Below are 24,518 nucleotides of genomic sequence, written 5' to 3' on the forward strand. Positions count from 1 at the left end.
TTGTAGGGAATCTGTTCCAAATGGCTCACCCCCGAGTACAACTTGTCTGCTGCTCGTGCAAAACACATAAAAACAGAAAATGTCACTTTGTCCATAAGAAATTCTAATGACTGGATCACTCCAAGAAATGCAACATGAAGAGATTCAGAAGCTTGCTTCTTTGATTAACATGGCTTACATGGCCACTAAATTTTTTTTAAATCCTGTCAAAACACTACTATGCACACTTCTCCTGGGGAGAGATGAGAACAAACAAGGGATGGATATTAGTCACATGGCTTAATGCACAATTGGAAGGTGCTCAGACACTACAGTGATGAGCACAGTATAAGAATGTATACAGAATTTTAGGGATTTTGAAATGCTGTGAAAATGGCCTTAAATCTTGGACCAAATTATATTAACATCTAGGAGTGAGACTTTACAGTCACTTGCAAAGTCAGAGGCAAACATCTCAGAAATGCATTTAAAAAGCTAGTTCAATTAATGCATCCTCTGACAGGTCTGTAGCTAAATAAGAATTGTGTGTATCAGATTGAGGTGGGAAATCTTGTACTCTGACACAGACTCTGAATCTGGGACAGCTGATGGAAACCACATGAAATAAAAGAGCTTTAGGAATTGGGAGGAACCAAGGCAGAAAAACCTCAAAGAACAAATGGACCTGAATTTCAATGGTGCAAGAGTGAAAATGTGCCTGCACACCTCTTAAATAGCCAAATTTAGACAAGATGTCTTAATTCCGCTCTGCATCAAGGGACATTCCTAAGATCAAGACAAGTGATTTGTAGGTAGATTATTCTGCTGAGTCAGCATTTGAAAGAAAGTGACCTTGTCAGTGCTGCTACTGAGTGCAGAGGGGAGGCATTTATGATCAGCAGCAATGGAGCTGACAGTGTCCATGTTTTTTCTGGGCCCCTCCAATTTAAAAGTCAGTCATCTGACTGAAAAAACAGCACAGAATCAGAGAAGTTACTGAGCAATTTTTTAACTGGCAGAAAAACTGTTACAAATCTGTGCATGCTTAGCTGCTTGGTAATCATTGATTTAGGAACCTTCTTTAACTATAAAGAACCCAAAAACTGGATTAAAAGGCATTCAAATATTTTCATTCAGATCTTGTAATTTGTGACAATTAAGGTCAGCTTTCAAGTACACTGTATGCACAATCACTCCACAGAATCGCATGTATAAACACAATATGAACTGGTACTCCACCCTGTAGGCCATTTTCTGAAATTCTGTTATTTTGTACAACACAGGAAAGTTGACGTTTCCCAGAGGTCTTCTATATCACTGACACAGTCCTGAGGATTTCCATTTGTCTCAGATTTAATCCCCACCTCATTAAGACCCCATATCACATCCATCTTCTTCCACCATTAAGCAGCACCTCATTTCTCTTGAGGGGTCACTGCCACATAAGCCCAAAGACTACCTTTCCTATCAAGACCTAACCATTCTGTACCTCCAAGCATCTTATGGCAGGGGGATCTAGATCACCTATACAATAGTGCAGAGATCTACCAATCAGAAAGTTGGGCTGGTGAAAGCAATACATTTATTTTGACCAAATAGCACTTTCATACAAGACAGATCAAGACTAAAAGGGTTGAGATTTAAATGAATACATACAAGATTCAAATCTACCACCATAACGTTCACATAATCCATCAGATTTAGAGTGATAGAAAACAAGGAAACAATTGTTTAATGTCACGGTACCTGACTGGAAGACATATCTGGCTAAGCCTTGCATTAACTCTGCCGGCCATGTAGGTGGTGCTGACTCGCCCGTTTCTCTCTTTAATCGAAACGTCAACTCGAATCCAAAACCACTTGGCCCATCCGTTCCTGTAAATCTGGAGGGAAAGAAAAGTAAAAGGGTCACACACTTCACCTTTACAAGGGTAGATCTAAGGGTTAGGTAGATATGAGAATCAGATGATTTATGGTGCACTGGTTTTCAAGAGATTGTGCCATTTTTTTCCATCCTAGGAAGAATGAGGAGTTTAAATGCTTCTCCAGTTGTGTTTCAATCTATATGCATCAAAATAGCACAGAATCATTAGATTAGCTGGCTAGTTTCTGAATAAAATAATTCAAAAATAAAAAAATATAAACAATATTTTGGTACATGGCAGGGAGTATTCTGTACTGGGTGAAGTCAGCAGAAAAAGTGGAAAAAGATTAAAAATGTCTTACTAGAAACACTGATTTAATCCCTTCAACTACTTCAATGTGTGTTGTGGATGTCAGCGTTCTACTGGAACTAGCACAAGAGGTACATTTTGTCCAGAGTATCCAGATAAGGTAGGCAGCACTGAAAATGTTATATAGGAAACTGATTACGGAAGAAACAGTGTGAATGCTTGGCCATTTACTTCTGTAGGAGTTAGATGTCAGCCTTATTTGGCAAGCTCTACTCAGGAGAGTAAGGCCACATTGGCAGAGGTAGGGAGGTCAAGTCTGAGGAGTAAGCAAGACTGTCCAGGGCTATTTCTGGCTTTAATGCCACTAGTCCCTCCACTTTGAGTTCTACATTCATACAGAAAGGAAAATATCTGCTCTCCCAGACTCTGAAGACCGACAAAACATCAGACTTGTCTGTGAAATTTGTAAGCCATGTGTACAAATATTTAAGTCGACAAAGTTTGAGAGCAGTTAGTGACATTTGTCTCCTTTATACTAATGCCATCACATCCCTTGCTTGTTATGGCTATGCCATGAAGTTCAAACCAGGCTTAAGAAAAATGGATTTATAGATAGAATAGAGGCTTCCTACAGAAACCACATTTCATAAGCCAGTACCATTTTGTAAGTTGCATAAATTTGCAAGAACCTTTATGGTAACTGGCAAAATCCACGGAAAACCATTTCATAGACATCAGCAAGTGATCTGGATCCAGGAAAGATATAATACAGAAAGTGTTAACATTCTATTTATACTACAGATAATCAAACAGGGCAGTCAAAAGTTCACTAGAACATTTCCCAGTTGTGATGCACGGACCACCAGTAGTGCACAGGGCACTTCCAGGTGCCAGAAGAGCTGCCATAATGGCAAAGAATTTGTGTCTTCACATAGAGATGCTTCCTAGAAATTCTGGCCTGGACAACAGCTTGCAGGGTTTTGAGACTGACCAAACAAAAACCCAAGTACTACTGGGTATTCTTCATAGATGCATCATAATTAGGCTTGGCAGAATTCTATATTTATTTTTTTGTAATTGCAACAGACAATACTGATTTTTATTTTTAAGCACTTTTTTTCTATTACAGGAAATTACAGGGGAGTCAAACAATAGGGGGACCAGGCAATTATTTAATGACAGTAGATGTTGAGATTTAAAAAGTCAGCTTTATAACCATTAAAAACACAAATTGTTAACATCACAGCAAAATATACAAGTTAAATATCCTTAAATTAAACTCCAATAAGTTCTCAAACAGTCTTAAGTTTCTTTCTTTGCCTATCTGTAAATTTCAATTATCGATGGAAATATTTTTTCATGGGTTTGTTGTATGGTGAAATTGACATTTATTCACATTTAGAGATAAAAATCAAATCCTTCCAAGTGTAATCATAACTATCTTTGTTGGGGTTTCTTTGATGCAAGTTTGATCCAATTTGCAGATGATGAAACTGGAGAAGCGGCAAATAACCTAAAGAGATTAGAGTACCTGTGATTGCAGACAATGGAAGAAGGTATTGAAAGACTAAGCACAGGGGAGAAAAGAAACATAGAAAAGATAAAAAATTAGATACCTAACTAAGGGTCTCAACCCAACACAATCAAACACATTCATTTGCATCTTGATTTCTTAACACACTCCACAATATGAAGAATTTGAGAATCACTGGCCTAGAGAAAAAGCGTATCTGCTACAAATAGGAGAGACCTAGTATCCAAGAAAGGCTAGTCAAGGGGTGTAAATACATAACTCCAAGAAGCTAATGTATCTTGTAGTAACAAGCCACAATAAATGCATAATTACAGACTGTAGATAAGCCATGGAAGTGCTTATTGGTTAACCAGACCGTTTGGGATGATGAAGTGGAATTCTGATTAGTGAAGCATATCTTAAGTGACCACTTATGAGGACCAACCAAAAAGGCTGCTTTAGGGAGGAAAAGCGGATAGGGTAATATCTTTTATTAGACAGACCAACTTTTGTTGGTGAGATGGACAAGCTTTCGAGCCAGAGAGAGCTCTTCTTCAGGTCTGGGAAGGAACTCACGGTGTCACAGCAAAACATAAGGTATGCTTAGCATAAGTAGTTAGCAGGTATCCTAAGAGACCATACAAGGCAGAGTGGCCCATTAACACCTCTGCAGTCATAGGACAAAAAGAGTTGTTAGTGGGTTACAGACTGTTGTTCCCTAAATCCAGTCTCTGTTCAGTCTATGATTTTTGGTGCCTAGCAGAGTAATGAATTTAAGCACCCAGGGTCTCCTTTAGAAAGTGTTGGGCAGGTTTCCTTTGAGGAGGAGGCACCATTTGGAAGCAAGAAATCTGTGAACACTGTGAGTGTCCAGTGGACCAGTGGCTGGACATTCCAGGGAGATGCTCGGAGGGCTCGGGTGTGCTAATTGCTAACTTGTAGAATGTCAGCGGGGCCTCTGAGGCCTAGAGGGGAAGGTTTGTGTTGCCCATGGCTAGTGCAGTTGGGGGTCTGATGCACAGCAGGCATAGACAAAGCTTCCTCACACTAGGGCAGGTGGAAGTGAGGTGCCTCGCAACCCTGAGTATCCCCAAGAAGCATCACACTGTCCTAGCTATGAAGAACATTCTCTTCGAGGCCACTTCCAGGCCTTACATCAACTGTCACATTCAATCACTTGAAGCTACCATATAATGTGATCATCTGAATGACCATATTTATTGTTTTAGGGCTAGATGCAGAACCCTCTCTCAAGCCGGTGACCACTTACATAAAGAGTTCCACAGGAGGCATTGGACTACTTGTGTGAGTGCTCACCAACCTGTGTAAGGTTTCATAACTGGGTTCTTCGCTCATTTGTTCTCGCTCTAGTTCTAGACAACTGGAAACTTAAAATACATCTATACATTCCTAGCAAGCACTGGAACCTGATGACCCGATTGGAATAGAGTAATCTTATGATCTGTTATCATGACTACTGAAACAAGCATATTTTATCATGATGAATGTTTGCTACTTGTGTATTCAAGGAAGCTCCCTGGCAAGCAAAGAGATGACTTTGCATGTTAGAGCATGAAATGGGAGTAGTGCAAAGCTCTTAAGAGATAATCAGCTGGAAAGTCTAATTTTTGCCTGAAAATTTGGTTTCTTCTATGATTAGATGTAGCACCCACAGTTATACAAATGCTCACACTTTTTTTTACCAGTTTACTTTTGCACATTTGACAGCACTTGTGTTTTAAAACACTTCAATGCTTCCATGTATCAGTTAGCAAAGGAGAAATTTACAGAAGAAACCCTTATAAGAGGAAAGAGTAGAAAAATTACTATAATTTTTTTAAAGGATTTTTTTTTAATTCCAGGATACAGTACCTTTTAAAAGTAATATATCAGCAACTGAAGATTACTTTAAAATGTATTTAAAAAAATCAAGTTGGTGCTGAAATTTCAAACTGATCTTACAGTCAAAATTCTCAAAGCAAGATGGATCATTGCAGGATTATCTTCCCAGTACATGATATCTAAATATATACTTTGAAGTATGTGAGTCAGTTGCTTATCTTTAAAAAGCTGCTATAAAGTGAAGTGCATCATTCTATCTACAAATAATTGTTTATCAAAAGTTCAGACGTGCCGTAAAATAATATGTGAACAAGTTATTCAGTAATTAAAGTGTTCAGATGTGTGGCTATAAAGTCTATACAAAGGGGACTGTTTGGGAGACTAGTGTAGGCTACCAACCCAACTGTTACCTTCCAGTGGTAATACTGGCAATCAATTTTACTACTAGGTAATTTTACAGGATAATTATCAACCTTACTAAAAGTTATTCAAGGCTAGTTACTAGAAAACATGAATAATCAATCAACATTATTCATTTGACTAGGAGAACAAATCCTCCTTCCTCCCCAAATTTTATTCTGAGAGGTAGATTATCCCTATTTTAGGTCTTTTAAAAAACCTAAACTTTAGATGAAAGTTCAGTCATACACATTCAACAGTTATGAGTTATTTACTTTAGGAAACACTCTCTTTTTGCAAAAATTGACAGCTCATAAGACTTAACATGGATGGTTCTCAAGTTCTCATTTCTTAACTCTGAGCATTCAATTCTTTAAATAAAGCATTCGATTACTAAGAAAGATGACTATTTGCATATATCTTTATTCCATTAAATAAACTGTGTCAGCTGTAACAGAGATAGCATTTGAAGGTCTGATTCAAATTGTTATATACTTGACAAGTGGCCACTGAAGAGACATATTATACTGAAATGGAACAGATGTGTTCTATTAACATCCACTGGCAATAACAATTTATGAAGAGCAACTCTTTAATCTCAAACTTTCTACTTTTAGCTCTGTAATTTGTTTAAAAAATTAATCCTGATCAATGTGTAATTTCAGAAGCCAATCTATGATTTTGATAAAACCCATTCATATTTACTGAGCATACTACAGACTTATTAACAATTTTGTGTAAGTGAAATCTCAGTTTATTTTACAGAAATAAGCCAATCTTGTTTAACTGACAAAATATAAATTAGGAAAAACATCCATGTATTTTGAACAGCAAACCACTTTGATAAAATGGCTGATAATCCTAAATAAAGTCAAAACTGCTACTTTTACTCTCCTATGAATCACATTCCCAAATAAAATTCTAAATAAACCTGGTGTAGTCACAGTAGTTGCTATAAATGCCCATAATAAGCAAAAGTGCTTAAATACTGTAGACACTGAGATCCAGCTACACTACTTAAGAAGTTAATTTTCTCCTCAACCAGTGACTGTCCCATTACCATGACTAACAGGAGTCCAATTCAACCAGAAAGCAACCAGGGATAAATTCTGAATTCAGTGAGAATCGGAGACAACATTAGAGGGGGAGATCAACAGCCTCATTTGTTTTCTACTGGTTTATTTTCTCCAACTCCTCTATCATTTTCATAACCTATTCCTCCCCCCAGTTTCTCTCTCCATGGGTATGTCTTGACAGGCAAACACTACATTTCTCAATTGAATTACAGTACAACCAGCTAACACGGCTTCAAACATGTCAGTCTGAACCTTTCCAGGGTTTTTCAACAACATTAAGCTAACGACTGAGCTAACACATTTGAAGAATTCACCATTTTTGCCCCTCAAACAAAGTTCATGTGTGTGAGACAGCAAGATGAAATTGACAGGACATTATTCCTTTACTACAGAAGATTTGAAACTCAGCTCACTGTACCAACACTGTAGTTCTATTAATTTCTTTATACTCCATCATTAGGGGAATCCCTACACATTGGTTTGAAAGCATATTTCAGATTTACTGTAACATTAAAGTTCTAGTCTGAGCAACATTTAGAAATTAAACACTGCAGATGTGTGTGTGGAATGGTGTAGGAACACAGAACCAACATTTTGTACCTATCAATAGCCCCCAGATACATAAATTGAGAGTTGCAATACAGCATTAAGTTTCTATACTAACAGACCTGAATACCTCACATAGTTTGGTTTATTCCTTGTTAGTGCTGAACTATGCACTACTGAGTGAAAGATATTTTACCGAAAAATTTATACTTGTCCCAAATTCCAGAGATATTGGATAGGAAAAAAACCCTCTAGGTACATCCCGTTATTTTTGCCTCTTCCAATAAAAGAAGCCTATTACTGTTACAACTGTCCTGATTCGTAAGCATTCAGCTCGTCATATTTTCACAAAAACAGACATTGACGGGGGAATTCTTGGCTTGCTACATTGTCCACTGGCTAGCACCACTGGCATACATCAGACAGTTTCATATTTTAACAACAACAGTAATGGAAGGTTCTGGAATCTGCCAAGTCAAATCCAACCCCATATTTAATAGTAAAACCTTATTTTGTCATATGAATAAAACTAAATCTTTTTAAAGCCAGGATCATACGCTATATGCCATTCTTTGGTTAAGAACTCCCTTTATCTGTTCAGCAAATCAGACCAATGGAACAGACTACATTTTTCACATACGCTGCAAAAGTTTGGCTTGCTCTTTTAATGAGGTAAGAGTTTCACTGATCATGACATTTAGTTCCAGCAAAGGAATCCAAAGAAATAGAGGCCCCTTTATTTATAGATCAGCATAGCCAGCTTCCCTGAGCCCCCCGCCACTCACTGCTCTGCCAGGACCTCTCCAGAAGCCACACACAGAGAACTGAAAAGCTGCTTCCCTCCTCAACGGAGTACCCAGGGTGTTTTTCACATTAAATAACCCAGCTTTAAGAGGATCAAAAGCCAAACTAGCCCTCTGCATTAAATCAGCTCTGAAAACTGGAGGCTTTTTAGTTTAAATCAAAGCTGCTTGCCAAAGTGCTTATGTTCTCACTTTAGCAAGAAACAAGAAAAGCTTTTTTTCATTCCAGTGCAAGATGGCAGCATTTCGAAGAGTCTTCTTTTAAAAGCTACGTGAGAAAGATACACACTCTTGGACATGTAGCAGAGTGTACTGGGTGTTTACTTTTGAGAGTGAGTGTATAAACATATTAGGTGTATGAATCCCTGAAAACAGGAGTTTACAAGTGGAAATGCTGACTACAGCCACAACAGAGTGTAAATGAAAAAATTTTTTAGTTTAACTATAACTTCACTTTCAGAAGTTACAGAACAGTTCTAAATAACCATTTATGGCCTCAACAATAGGATGAGAGTCTTTCCCAAAAAAGCTGAGCTAGCAGATAGGGCACTAGCTGTTGACTCAGAAGCCCTGGGTTCAATTTCCAGCTTCGCCATGGACTTCCTGTCTGACCTTGGGCAAGTCATTTCAGCTATCCTGTGCCTCAGTTTTCCTCTGTAAAATGGCAACAGTACTTCCCTACCTCACAGAAATGTTGCAAGGATTAAATCTTACTTATAATTGTGAAAAACTCAGATACTATGGCATTGAGGACTATACAAATACCTAGGCAGAGCCCCCATGAGTCTGACATAAGCAACAGCTTCTATTACTTCCTGTGCAGAGCCAAAAGTGTTCCAAACTCAGCCCTAGAAGCGAACAGTAATTGCCTACCTACCCTGTTGCCTCTGTAAGTATTAATTACTATTAGTCTGTAATTTTCAAAGGATTTTAGTTATTCATTCAAGAAGTTAGCTAAATTACAAGGCTATTGACAAGGGGTTCAGTTCAGCTCCCAGTTAAGTCAACAAAAGCAGAATCGGACCAAAGTATTTTAAACTCCAAATTCTTATTATGTTAATACATTTTACAAAAGATAAATCTGACATTAAAATGAAGATTTTTCTGATGTGCCAGTGTAAGTCTTACTTTTGTTAAACAGTTTTTAAAAAAAACAAAAAACAAAAAACCAAAATCAAAGGAAGTGTTGTGCTAGTAAATGTGAACCAGAAAGTGACATTAACCTGTCTTGATCCACAGTCCCAAGCTGTGTGAAATCCAAAGTTTTAGACCTCTTATTTGCATTTAACCATTTATGCCAAGTTAATAGTAATAATAAAAGGCTATTTTTTAAAAAAAAAATTTAAGGACCCATGTTGGCTATGTAGCTGTATAGCAGAACCTCAACGATACGAACACCTCAGGAATGGAGGTTGTTTGTAACTCTGAAACGTTCGTAACGCTGAACAAAACATGATGGTACAGCACCCTGCAGTCAGTGTCTTCCAGCTGAGGCTGGGAGAGATCTCCGCAAAGGTGGCACCTGGCAGCACTGCCTGGTTTGCAAGCAGCTCCCTGCCCTATTCCTGTTTCTTGCCTTTGGGCTGAACTGGGGGGGAGCCTCAGCCGCCTCTCGCCAGGGTTTGCTCTGCTCTGTGCACTGTTCGCCAGACTCCAGTGAGGCAGCAGGTGGCAAGGGGTTGGTGCCAGCCCACTGCCAGTGCCCCTCGCTCCCCTGCCCCTTGCACTCTGAGAGGTGCTGGCAGGATCCAGAAGTGCAGCCATGGGAAAACTTGGGCCACATCAGTGCATAGGCTGTGGTCCTTTAAAACTCCTCCAGAGTGCAGCTCCTCCACTCTAGCTCCTGGCCAGATTTTGGCTGCAACAGCAGCAGCTCAGTAGTCCCTGTGGCAGCTAGCTTTTGAGCTTGTCCCCCTCCTGACAGGAAGTGGTGGTGAAAACAGCTTCCTCCTCCCAGTGGGGTGCAGTGGGGGGGGAGAGGGAAAGAAGAAGAGAGGAGGTGTATGAAACAGCACCCTTGGCTTACAGGAAACAGCACAGACCCCAGGCTGCTTCTGTTCTGCATGCCAACCTTTAAGATGCAATACAGGCACAGTACAGAATTTGCTTTCTTCCCCCCCACCCCCATTCTGCTGCTGCCTGATTGCTTACTTCTGGTTTCACAGAGCGTTCAGTTGACCAGTCAGTCTGTAATTCTGATGTTCGTATCATTGAGGTTCTACTGTATCTCAGTTAAAGACCATCTGACAGTCTTCATTCTCAGTAAAATATTGGGCAAGAGCGGATTTGCTAACACAATTGCTCTTATTCAGAGGGTGACCCTCCTTAAATAAAACCACGGAGGCACGCTGTATGATGCTCTTCCACAGGAAGTGATATACACTAAAATAAATACACATTCCAAAGGTAAAAAGCTACCCCAGCCCATCTTGCCTAAATCAGGAAGTGAGATTTTGTTTTGAAAATGCAGCTGTAGAATAGCTCAGAAAACTGATTTGAAAAACTTGTCAAGATTCTGAGAAGCAAAGCCCTGCCCTTCTGAACAGATTTCCTATGAACACATACAACAACCCCATCTCAAAGACTTAAGCATCAAGAGTCACTAACATGGCCAAACTACTTATTTGAACGCAATTCTCGTATTGCCCCTAAATGCAGTATTTTTATAAAGCAGAAAAATTACCATTTATTTTATGAATACACAACTGACTGCACTGAAATATGAAATTTATCTGGACATCAGAAGGGAATCTTTCCATAACCTTCAATGGGAAATTCCACAAACTCATACAACCAAAAATCTATGCTTCTGAATTTTTACTGGACTTACTACCCTAATATCAACAGAAACGTCACAGCTAATCCGAGGGAAAAGAGTGCTAAAATTCACTCATAAGGATTTGGTTTAACCTAAACCATACTGTTGCAAAGATCAGATGACAAACAATGCCTTGCATTTAGACTTTTCCTACTACCCCAGTCTGTGCTTAAGAAACCATTTCAAAGAGTAAGGGCACGTTTAAAGTCGCTAAAATGCTCTTCAATTTGCAATAAATGTCAGGGAAGCCTTTTATAAACAGCCTTGCTGCAAGTTAAATGGTTTTCATAAAATTATTCCAAGTGCAAAACATGCAAAAGCATTCAAAAAGCATTTTTTAAAGACTGACTGAAATATTTGAGTAGAATCTGCTTAGTGAATTGACAGCTAACCCGTTCATTCAGACAGCACTAGAACAAGATTCATAAATTGTTTCAGTGCAGAGCCACATACAAAGGGTACTTCTGGTAACAACAAACCACCATTTAGAAAGTGAAGTTATTCTATGGAAAAAAGACTTCAGTGCAAGTTCCACTCTGTCATCTATTTTCTATTAATTACACACATTTCGCTGCTGATTTTTTCCTCAAAACTCAGCTGCTAGCAATCTTGCACAGAAGGTTGCAGATGCATTTTTTCTGCTAACAACCAGAAATAGGATACTAAACGTTGATACAATGGGTAAAAGCAACTTTCTTTTTAAAAAGCATTCAGGCTACACATTTAAAACATGAAGTTAATTGCACGCATAACTTTCTCTGTCCATGAATTTTGATATTATTTACACAGTCATAATGTATCAATTTTTTCCAACAACCATAGGCACATGAAGCATATTGGATATTTTTAAGTGTCAATGGAAGTGCTGGGTGCCCACCTTTGAGAGGCTGGCCACCTTTTTGGTGCCCAAATTAGGCATTTAGATGTCCAATTTTAGGCACCCAAATTTGTAAGTGCTTTCCTTACCATACTAAGTAATTAAATGGCAAAAACCTTTGATAGTGCAGGGTTAAAGAGTCCTAGTGATAGCTCGTGTTCTTCCATGACATCAAGTTCAACACAATTCAAAAACCAGGAAATAGAGCATTAAGGTACAGCCCATGTAACCTTGACTCTGTCCCTCTGGAGCTGGGAATTATCCACATACACTGCAGCTGCATTCAGTGAGTTGTAGTTGCATTGAATGGTTTGAATGGTAGACGCATCAGAGGCAGGGGGTGTCCACCAATAAGTTTACATGGCTGCGTACATAGGTTCCCAATTGGACCAGACCTTGGAATTCAAGTTTCCCTCTATGGATGATGAGAGAACCCAAAGACTCTTTTAAGAGCCATCACAATCTCTGAAAAAGAACTGAATTCTGTGTACTGCTTGGCCAATCCACGAGTGTGTCTAAACTATCACCGCTACACCTGTGCAGTTACAGTGCTGGACTCACTGGGTTGCCCTATTGCCACACTGCAGACACTTCCGACAGTGACAGAAGGGGTTTTTCTGTGGATGCAGGTAATCCACCTCTCTGAGAGGCAGTAGCTACGTCAACTGAAGAATCACTCCATCAACTTTGCAGCAACTACATCAGGGTCAGGTCGACCTAGCTACAGTGCTCACAGCCTGAAATCTTCACAGCCCTGAGTGACACAGATAATATAGTCCAGGCCTTAGCTCGACCTGCAAAGTTAGGTTGATGTAAGCTGCCTTGGGTCAACCTAGTTGTGCATATGTCTACATTTAAATTTGTGTCACATTGAGACAACTGCAGGGATGCATTACAGCAATGCAATAACACCATCTCCTTGAGCAGCACTGAGCCATGGTCAATGTACTGAGGTTGATACAAGCTACAGACCTGATGTAGAAACTTGGACATCAATGAGCAGATTGCATGGGGGGTGCAGGAGAAGGGGTATGACAGGGACCAGCAGCAGCAACACATGAAAGCCATAGAACTGCAGCAGGCATACCAGAAGGCCAGGGAGGCCAATGCTCGATCCAGTGCAGAGCCGCAGACCTGCCACTTTAGCAAAGAGCTGCATGCCAGACTTGGCGGAGACCCCACCACACCCGACAGACCACTGGAAATACCTCCCAGGAGCATGAGACACAGATCCCTGGCATTGAACAGTGATGACAAAGAAGAGGAGGAGAATGGGGGAGATGAGCCCAGGGAGGGTCCAGCTATGCCAAGAGCCAGGACCTGTTTGACACTCTGCTGCAGTCCAGTCAGTCCTGGTCGTCGAGTAGGGGCAAACCCAATGCAGGGGAAGGTAAGTGTGTAAGCGTACTTCCCATCACACTGATGGACTGATCATGGCCCCAGCTTTACAGGACACAGCTACTGACTTGTCATTAATTGGCTCATACTAGAAGCGGCAGCGGTATTACAAAGAGAAGTAGAGCTATTGGCTTTTCATTCCCCTATATAGTTATGGGGGGAGGGGCATGCGGAGCAGTTTGTTTAAGTATGAATCCTAAGAGATCTCAACAAAACTTTCCTGGAGATATTCTGCAGTCCTCTCCCAAAGGTTTCTAGGGACGGCAGCCTTATTTCTTCCTCCATGGCAGGACTCTTCCCCTCGCCAGTCGCTGATAACTTCAACAGGCACCATTGCAGGAAACAGGTTGACTGCATACGGGCCTGGGCAGTTTCAGGTCACCAGCCGCAGCTGTGATCTCTGTGCCTGTGTTACCCTGCAGTGAAATAGCAGCTGAAATCACCATCGCTGGGGAAAACGGTGCCCGTATTCAGTGCCATTGCCCTACATTCAGTTTCTTGCAACTGAGCAATTCTCTCCTCATTTCTCTGGCCTCGGGTGGACCATACTCACCGTGGCTGGTACCGTGATTGTGCCGTGCACAAACCCTCTGAAGCAGAAGTATCAATAAACAAGTCTGGTTTAAAACTTTAGGGAAGCAAGGGAAAACCGTTCTAAATCCTAACTTTCGCTTTCTATTGTGACTATAGTGACAATAGTACCTCTGTGTGTTTTAGCTGTAGCTGCTGCCATTGAGGCCTTGAAGGGTTCCCTCTCCACACCCGTGAAACACCTGAGCCTGACAGGAGCAGAAAGAAGAGGATTTGAGATGACACGTTCAGTGAAATCCTACAAGCAAGTGCTGTCTCAGACCATGAGCAAAGAGCCCAGAGGGTAAATGTTGCAGACAGCCTGGAGAAGAATGAGCAGACAGAAGAAATGGCCAGGAGCCCCAGCAGGATAAGGAGAGGGAAATGCACCAGGACATAATGGGGCTTCTCTGCCAGCAAACACAGATGTTGCAAACTCTTGGGACCTCCATGTTCAAACAATCCCAGGCTCGACTCCCACTGACGTCTGTAGCGAACTGTTGGATTGTACATGGTACCATAGTGTGTGAAGTTATAAAATATTGTTGTAAATGTGACTAGAACATGTTATGAGGTGGGAAACACCTAAATCAGCTATTCAGGTACAACAATGTAATGGCCAGACATGTTAACGAACCACCAAGGAGGATCCGCTCTCTCAACCCCCACTCCTGAAGACTTCACCAAGAAAGCACATACACAATGGGATACTAATTGACCAGTGGGGAACAGCCCCCACATCACATGCATGGACTATTTCAGCAAGTTAGAATGGACTACAAAAGAAGGGGAAAGACATCATAGCTTGGCTCCATTCCCATTCAACTGAACACCTGAAGGGTCATCTGGAAGACAAAAAGGACTTTTTTTTTTTTTTTTGGGGGGGGGGGGGGGAGAGGAGGAGAGGAGTCCCAGGCAGGGAAGATTGCTCAGCCTGTGTTTAAGAAAGTGCTTGTAACAGTTAACAAGGGTGAGACATTGCTAATACAAGAGCTTGTTAGTGTGTAGAATTTAGACTGCAATCTTACGTTTATTTCATTTGGTAACTTCTTTTAATCTCTTTACACTTGCCACTTCTAATCACTTAAAATTTATTTTTCTGTAGTTAATAAACTTGCTTAATAGTTTTATCCTAACCAGTAGGTTTTTGAGTGAAGCGTTTAGACAAACTGCTCAGTAACAAAAACAATGAGAGTTCTGTGGCACTTTAAAGACCTAACAAATTTAATTTTGTAGGCATAAGCTTTCGTGAGACTCAGCTCATTTCGTCAGATGCAGAGGTAGAATGATACAATAAATAGGAAACAGATATACAAGCGCATAGAGAACAATGGGGGAGGTGGATGAAAGCCGGGTACTTGAGGGCTAATGACAGTCATTGAATAGGAGGTGAGAATAGGTGAGCAAAGCAATTTACCTCTTGTAATGAGAGAGCTCAGTAACAAAAGCTGGTGCACATTCCTTCCACTTTGAGGGAAGGGCAGACTGGACAATGATCTCCACTAGTCAGGCTTTTTGACTGGGTAGACAGTGTGGTCCTGAGCTAAGGAGCCAGCTGGAGTTTCTCTATTGTTGGTTCATGAGTGGGTGGAAAGCATTCATTGAACTAAGCTGGGTATGGTCCCTGCCCATGGAGGGCTATGTAAATGCAGTACCTATCAAAGGTTTGTGGTTTTTCACAGCATCACAGTGTGAGAGGGAGCCCAAGCTGGTCAGACAGAGGGCTCAGTGGTATCCTAGCTACCACGCAGACCACCCCAGGGGTTCTGCATACCATCACACCTGGATTCAATCTAAATCCTTAATTATCATCAAGAAAAATTACTTCAAAGCAAAAAAAGTTAGTCTTGTTAAGGCACTGACTTGGATTCAATTATAGACTTTATTCTCAACCATACCATCTATTTCCTGAACCCTGAGCGACTGTGGTCAAGTCACTTAATGTGAGCTTCAGTTTCCCCATCTGTAAAGATTGGGATAACAACACTTTACCAGCCAGGATAGTGGCAAGCTTTGCTCAGAAAATGTAACCATGAGCACCAGAGAAGAGTCTATACACTGAACAAGGAAAGAACCGCCTGCCTTAGCCTTGATCTCATTAGAGCAGGAAAAGAGAAATCATTAGACCAATGATGACAGTAGAATGCCAGATGGGAAATTCAGACAGCTGTGACAGATTAACTTGATTTTTATCCTTAAATTTTAGACTTCTCATGAAAATGTATCCTTCTTGTGACTCTTAAGCTTTCAGGGGCCATGGATTCTGCAGTGTACTTACTGCTTTGGAAAAGCTGTCCCCAGTGCATTATTTGTGCCCCAACCTTAGGAGAGAGTTTTCATACAAAGGGTAAAATCCTGGCCTCTAGAAGTCAATGGAAACATTTCTAATGGAGTCAGGACTTCATCCAAAGATTGTAGTCAAGACAAAATAGCCTTGTCTCTTTGCCAAGCACTATTAGTTTTGGAGAGAGTCAGTTGCTTGCTGAAAGAGAAATAGAGAAGTTTCATAGAGATGCACTAACCTTTGTCATAAAACTATAATCATGACTGGATTACAGAGTGTGTTTACCTCGTGGAGGAATAATCTACGTAGAAAACATCAATTTAGGGCTTGTCCACATGGGGCAATTTACTGGCATCATTATAAGTATGTTGACAAACTAAACCAAAGAAAGTCCACTGTTATTCCAAATAAGAGTTCCTACACAGGCAGTAACATCAAAACAGCTATGACAGTATAGTTACCCTGGTACAGTAGTGCCAGTAGGATTCCCTGCATAGATAAGCATTTAGTCACTGCAAAAAAAAAAAAGTGTAACTGGAAAATTAAACTGAAGTACAATATAGATCTCTTTCAAATCAAGCTATAAGCCAGGCGTATGACACAGAATAAGCAGTAATGGAACATCTATTCTAGCATGGGATTTAGCTGGAAAATTGTGTTTCTACCATACTTCTGAGAAGGAAAGAAAACAAAAAATTAAGTGTGAATCAATATTGCAATATTTACTTTGTTAGCATCATTATTTAGGCTGCTAGATAGATACAGCAAAATATATTTCCCCTTTGATACTGGAGCAAGACTGCCCACACAACTAGAAAAGCTTAAGTATTAGCAAGATCTGGATCTTATTAAAGATGACCTAGACAAATTGGAGGATTGGGCCAAAAGAAATCTGATGAGGTTCAACAAGGACAAGTGCAGAGTCCTGCACTTAGGACAGAAGAATCCCATGCACAGCTACATACTGGGGACTGACAAGCTAGGCAGCAGTTCTGCAGAAAACGATCTGGGAGTTACAGTGGATAAGAAGCTGGATATGAGTCAGCAGTGTGCCCTGGTTGCCAAGAAGGCTAATAGCATATTGGGCTGCATTAGTAGGAGCATTGCCAGCAGATCGAGGGAAGTGATTATTCCCCTCTATTCGGCATTGGTGAGGCCGCATTTGGAGTTGTGTCCATTTTTGGGCCCCCCACTACAAAAAGGATGTGGACAAGTTGGAGAGAGTCCAGCGGAGGGCAACAAAAATGATTAGGGGGCTGGAGCACAAGACTTATGAGGAGAGGCTGAGGGAACAAGGCTTGTTTAGTCTGCAGAAGAGAAGAATGAGGGGGAATTTGACAGCAGCCTTTAACTACCTGAAAGGGGGTTCCAGGGAGGATGGAGCTAGGCTGTTCTCAATGATAGTAGATGACAGAACAAGGAGCAATGGTCTCAAGTTGCAGTGGGGGAGGTCTAGGTTGGATACTAGGAAAACCTTTTTCACTAGGAGGGTGGTGAAGCACTGGAATGGGTTACCTAGGGAGGTGTTGGAATCTCCATCTTTAGACATTTTTAAGCTGCAGCTTGACAAAGCCCTGGCTGGGATGATTTAGCTGAGGTTAGTCCTGCTTTGAGCAGGGGTTTGGACTAGATGACCTCCTGAGGTCCCTTTGAACTCTAATATTCTATGATTCTATGACATGGTTTACTTTAGAGGAGAGAACACATTAAAATGAGGCCTTACATTACATGGACAGTGCCTGTAGTCTATTCATCAGAATGTATCCTTTTGAGGGGGTTCGTAGAGCGCTTGTGATCAGAGAATCAGACACTGGATGTGTCTGTTACCATACACTTTGTTTAGTCATTTTTACCAGGGCAAAGTGAGTGCAACACAACTAATGGTGTATGGCAAATTGCACCTTCACGTTACACAGATATAAATAACTTAAAGGCGCAGGGTAACAGAAAATCAGGCCTTGAATGTCTAATAGAAAATTATCTGCCTGCACCAGAGTAAGTGCAAAATTTTTTGACAGAGATTCTGTGATTCTTATAGTAATGCTCAGCAAATATACTGTTGGGAGCAGCAAGTTTCCAAGCCGCCAAGCCATCTCAGGCTTATTTAGGATGGATTACAAAGAAAGCATTTGAATAGAGAAGCTGCTGTCACAAAAATAAAGTCATATTTTGAGGAGCTAGAAGAGAAAACTACCCCCACCTACAACAAATGTCCTTCCCTTATGAGCAATGGTGGATATTTTCACAAGATCACTGTGTTTTAAAAACGTGAACTACAAAGAAAAAATAAGCAGCAGACACCATCTCAGAATCTTGTGCAGTTTATTGCCACTAACCAGACAGAGGCATTTAGAAGAGATGTGAGGTTAAGGCAGTCTGTTTTTCCTTTGCACTTTAATAAAAATTTCTTACTTCCTCCTCCATATGTAAGGAGCCTTTCCTTCCTGTCTGGCATTTGTATATATCAAATCAAGCCCATCCACACAACTGGAGAGTTAATATTAACCACTGTCCAGCAATGGAAGCTGAGTAACTTGTTAGGTCCACTTTACCTTTTAAACTCCTATAAACCTAATTTATTTATTTTATTCTTGTTCCTCTGTCAACATCCAAGAGAATCCAGCTTCACAACTCATGAGTATGACTGGATCTCATCTTTGGAGATTACTCATTAATGTGTTCCACCTATTGTGTTATTTGTCTCCCGGAATGCCTAGTTCTCCCTCCCTCTCCCTTCCTTGCCCCAAAAATTTTCCCTTCACATCTTTGATGGAAATCGACACATCCTCTAAGCATTGTCTTCTTGAACACGTTCCAAATCCACTGAACTTTTTCTAGTTGACATGCAACTGGACCTAAAACTCAAAGCTGTCATTTGAAGAAGTTTGATTCCGAATCTCTTCCCATGGGCTGAGGGACAGAGCATGCTGTAGAGACAGAGCACTAAGGCTGTCCCACCTCATTCACCAGTGACTTATCAGACAAAGGAGAAGCACTGATAGGCTCTGAAGGAAGCCTTGTCCCTCAAAAGTATTTTGAATGAGCACACACAGGCAGAGGATCTGCTGACAAACATTCAAGTTAAATTTTAAGGTGGGGAAGGGAGGGGAACCAAACAAACAAACAAACACTTGAGGCAGTTTGCCATCTTTCTTCAGCTCCCTTCATTGTGTGTCAGGAAAATGTTTTCCACTTGAGAGAAGATGCTTGTCCTACCGAGATGCACATGCAGATGTGCAGCTGATTGGGGAGATGGCTTTGCCTCCAGAAATGCACAGCTATGAACCTAGTTACATTCATTTTATTGAACACAGACCACCTTATAAATTCAACTACTGTGCTATAATTGTTATATTTTCCCTCAACACTTCAAAAAAGTTCACCAAATCCACATTATAAGTACGTGCTTTAGTTCCACAGACTCTGTGCACGCACATACAACAGCACAAGGCAGACTTCTCTGTAGGTGGCCCAAGCCGTCTGCATTATTAACAGTGCTAGCTACCTCAAACAAATGACATTTTGAAACCAAATACACTGGGGGGGAGGGGAGTTTCCATATGGTGACCATAGCTTCAAGGGAGGTCTACCTCCAAAACAGAATGGGAAGTCGAACAGCTCTCGTGCATTACCTCAGTGAGGTATTTGAAGGAGTTATCTATGAGTGTGTGATGGCAGGCGTAATGCTTGGTTTAATTATTTTTTCAGATGTATCAGATTTGCTTAACTAAGCAAACACTGCAAAGAATAAAAATGACAATTGATTAGGTACATGGATTCTACCTTCCCTCTGCTCCCTTGCCTTCAGCCCATCCTTCAGGCAAAATCCTGAATGAAAGAAGGAGCCTTACTTTGAGGATCAATACATTTTTATCTGACAGACAAACAGGCCGAAGGCAGAGAGGGGTAGTTCCAAAGTAAAATGCCCTCCTCCACAAACTCAGATGCCTTGCCTTCACCCCCATTAACATGAAACTAGGATAGCTGGCTCAAGCTCTTTCCTTTCAGCTGACCTTAATACTCAGCTCTACGTTTTCCCCTCATTTGTAGCAGATGCTCTCTCAGATGACAATGCCCAGAAGAAATACATTTTTGCATGTACTGGGTAAAGCTCAGTTCAGGACCAGAATGGGCAGAAATCTGGCAGAGCAATATTGAGTCTTTAGAATTTTACTAGGCCTTGCTGCTGCTCTTCGACACACACATCTCAACACATTGGTCAGAGACACCTTCCATTTTTTGCCACCCAAGAAACTGCAGCTTCCTCAAATATGCACCAAGCAGTAATGGCTAATACTTTACTCATCTCAAGGCTGACTACTGCAGAGTGGGCCTATCTTGGCCTCTCTGTTGATCACCACAGCGTAACTGGAGTCTTGATAATCTAAGCATAATGAAAGAACTCTCTTTCTCAAGGGCATGCTATAATAATGGAGGCCACCAACTAGCGCAAAAATGTTTTTATTCCTGCTATTAATAGGAAGGAGCAGAGAATTTGGTTCCACAATGGATAGGAAAGCTGCTGTTCTTTTAATTGGTGCCCAGAAATTCCAGTGGAGAGAACATTATGAAGCCACAGATCAGGAGTGTCAAATTCATTAATTGGGGAGGGCAGAATTTAATTTTTTTATTATGGGGTGAGCTGGAGTATAAATTCAGGACTCCATGCCACCTTCAGTCCCCCATGGGTTTCCCAGTGATGTCAACAGCACATTTGCACAAAGACCAAGGACAGAATATGGAATGGACGTTTTTTAGTAACTACAATTTTTATTTGTCCAGTGAGGTGTGTTACTGTTCTGGGCAACTGCATGTGTATATCCCCTCCATAGGCACTCAAGGGCACCCATTCTAGGCTCTGAGCTATTCAGTCACCATCCCTCTTGAGCAGAGACCTGCATGTCTCTCTCTCTCTCTCCTGACTGAGGGGTGGGGTTTCCAGACTGCACAGCTCCCCACCTACACTGTAATATCCCCAGCAAGCCAGACTGCCTAAAAGGCCAGCCAGCATCTGTACTTTGCTTTCTCTCCAAAAGTTATGAACAATATACTGCCTGCAGTTACAAGTTATCACAGCTCTTCATCAGCAAGCACATTTATTCTTAAGCATTACAGAGAAAACAACAAAAACCACACAAAAACCTACACACATGCTAAAAAGCTTACCAGAGATCACACAAACTCCAGCTTCAGACTCTGGTAGGTGTCAGCCCTACAAAACCCACAACTGGGTTTTCCCTGTGGTTTCAGGTTCATAACTATCTCCGACTCAGGACAACCCTGAATAGTTCAGTCTTTCCTTCATACGGCTTGAGCCTTTGATCTTGACCTCATGCAGCAGGTGATCAGCAAACAATGGCTCATTCCTGAAGGCACAGCTTCAAAAGGCTGGGATTTTACATAACCAGAGGTGGCACATTTGCAGTCACCTACCCATAGTTATTCCCTAAGAAAACCACTCAACATTTTTTGTTCCAAAAGTCCATTCTTGGTTGACGTTGTTCAATCTAGTCTTTGGAACCTCAAGGTCTCACAGTTATCATATCTCTCTGTCACGCTAGCTGGACTGCGGGGCGGGAGCATTTATGATATTGTTTGACATCAGTATGTCAAAATCATAATAATTCATGTAAGATATGCCATGTCAGGTACTGTTAGAAAGGCTATAATGTGCTAAGTAAGATGATAATGTTTATGTTCATGTGTTATGTGTGTAATGGAAGTTACGGATATGTTTGAAATATCTATATTTCAAATTGTGCTGTCTGGAACACACCCTAGACAGGGTGGCAACAGAACAACAGCCTGTTTAATGGCCCATTGAGACATTCACAGATGCAAGGGGCCCAGGGGGAAAAGCCAGAGGGATACCTGATGAGTCACCAGGATTTGCTCATGTGACTCTGAACTTCATTTTGGTTCCTGTAAAATTCCAAAAACAGCATGGAGGGGCCAGAGGATATATAAGGCATTTTGTCTTCAGTCGGGATTCAGCTTCAGCTACCAACCTACCTCTGGACCAATTCATCTACAACTGAACTGAAGCTGTGAAACAAAGGATTGAGACCCATCCAAGTACTGGATGTATAACAGAGAGACTATACAAATCTGCAAACTCCATAATTCTTCCAGAAACCTAAGGTATATGGACTTTCAAATCATTTGTATGTATTTGATTGCTTTAATCCTTTAACATTTCTCTTATGGTTTCTTTCTTTTTATAATAAACCTTTAGTTTTAGTTACTAAAGGATTGGCTGGCAGCATAGTGTTTTGGGTAAAGATCCAAACTTATATTGATCTGGTACTGTGGCTGACCCTTTGGGGTCAGGGGGAACCTTTTTAGTAAAGAGCATGGAGTTTAAATAACTGGTCTCTTTACTGGACCTAGTGGCTGATTGGGGGCCGAAGACTGAAATGCAGTAAAGGGGGCTGTGTGTATTTGTATTTTGGGCTTCTTGATAACCAGTGTGGGAAATCAGAAGCACTGTTTGCGGTTGGTTGGGAAGTCTGACTTCAGTGTCACCCACCCGTATTGGGAGAATCTGGTCTCCTTTTGCAGCCTGCCCTGACCTTGGCATTTTCTGGTGGCTACTCTAGGCACGGAAGGGTTACACTCTCCCCTCGAAAAGTTACATATAATCCCAGCCCACAATAATACATAAGTCATTCACTTAATACAACGGACCCTAAAGATCATTAAAATTAATTCAATACCATGGGTATTGCTGACAATTGACATATCCGTCTCACTTTATTATTGCATTTGGCAACACTCACTGGGAAGTGTGCCTACCTTTAGAATCATCAACATTTCTGTGCTCTCCCCACCCCGCTTTCTGTCTCTCCCCCTCTTCCAGACAGTCTGCATTTCCTTCCCTAACACCTGGCTCTTAACTCATACCACCTTCCCTGATCCATCCACTAAAATGGTTACCAAAGAGTCAGTGCATACATTTAAAGTGTCTTTTGACTTGAGAGCTAACACCCTAGTGGGATGAGTGGGAGGCAGAAGGGAGGTTGCACATCTGAACTGTTTTTTAAAGGCTGACTGCAGACTCAGGCCAATGGGTCTGCATTGGTTAAACTCCGTTCACATATTTGGAATGTTATCTTTGCAGCCACAGAAGCTAAAAATTTTACTGTTTATACAAGTTTTCCTGGAATCACAGGCTTGAATCCCAATCAGACTGACTTGATTTTTCATGATTTCAAGGCAGATACAATAAATTCCATAGAGTTTGTGTGCGGATCTTCCAAATGAGAACTAAAAAAAATCCTAGTGTCCTGTCTGCTCTAAACATTTATCTAACAATGCTTTTCATGGAATAAAGAAGGTCCAGGGTCCTTATCTACACTACATTTCAGTATGCTAACTGTCAGATTCTGAGTGGCATAGTGGAGCCGGACGATACCAGAACATTGTTCTGGTTCCATTACCCTACCTTCTGAAGCATGCCTGAATGCCAGGTTGGTGGGGTGACACTGAAGTTTAGAACTACAGCTCTGCACATTCTCACTTCACAGTTTGTTATATTTCAGTGATGCTTTATGCATGTAGTTTGTAAAGCACCTGGGGATCCTTTAGTATCCAAATTTCAGATTCTGTGCTGCCAAATTGAGGGCAGTGGGCTTTAAAATGTATATGAGGGATTACAAAACTAAGAGTGCCACTGAAGTGACATCTGTCAGCACTACCATACTCTGCATTCATGCAAATTCACAAAGGGAAGACAGTTCTCACTGACAGAAGACTTTCAAAATACCAACTTTTTAAGATACCAAAACCAAAAACTCATCAAATTAAATAAGAGCTTTAAAGAAAAATTCTACTCCTCCTCAATCCCTTATTGTTACCCCTTTCAGTTTTTGCACTTTTAATAGCCATAACAAACACCCTTTCAATTCACACAGTCTGTATAAGCAACTAGAGTGCAGGCCATGGAGTTCGTACAAGGTTTGCACATACCCTTACCTTTAATAGGGAGGTGCCACCTTCAGAGACAACATGTCCTAGCATGCAATGCTCCCTTTTTGATAAGAGTGGAGAGTAACTCAAATTGAAAGAAGCATTGCAAACTAGGACCTGTTGTCTTGGTGGGTGGTGACATGCATCTGTATTACAGCCCATTGCAGCTGCCTCCACCTCTGTTTTACGCAAATTTGCTGCAGCAATTGTCTCCCACACACCGCCTGTAGATCAGGACAAAAATGTCATACTTTTAGGAACTTGTATTTAA

At 41.0% G+C, this 24,518-nt stretch overlaps 1 protein-coding gene across 5 annotated transcripts in view; it reads right to left on the reverse strand.

Annotated features, from left to right (window-relative positions):
- The window catches only part of SUFU (SUFU negative regulator of hedgehog signaling), a 111,233-nt gene that overhangs the window by 78,006 nt on the left and 8,709 nt on the right, over nucleotides 1-24,518 (reverse strand). For all 5 annotated transcript variants that reach the window (XM_067537199.1, XM_067537198.1, XM_067537196.1 and 2 more), the window contains exon 3: nucleotides 1,726-1,862. In XM_067537199.1, coding sequence (XP_067393300.1) covers nucleotides 1,726-1,862 — 137 coding nt within the window. The remainder of the gene's footprint in view (nucleotides 1-1,725; nucleotides 1,863-24,518) is intronic.

This window comes from Emydura macquarii, unplaced genomic scaffold (assembly GCF_026122565.2).
Source record: "Emydura macquarii macquarii isolate MOO-44397 ecotype Brisbane River unplaced genomic scaffold, CSIRO-AGI_Emac_v2 contig_3692, whole genome shotgun sequence".
Classification (NCBI taxonomy): domain Eukaryota; kingdom Metazoa; phylum Chordata; order Testudines; family Chelidae; genus Emydura; species Emydura macquarii.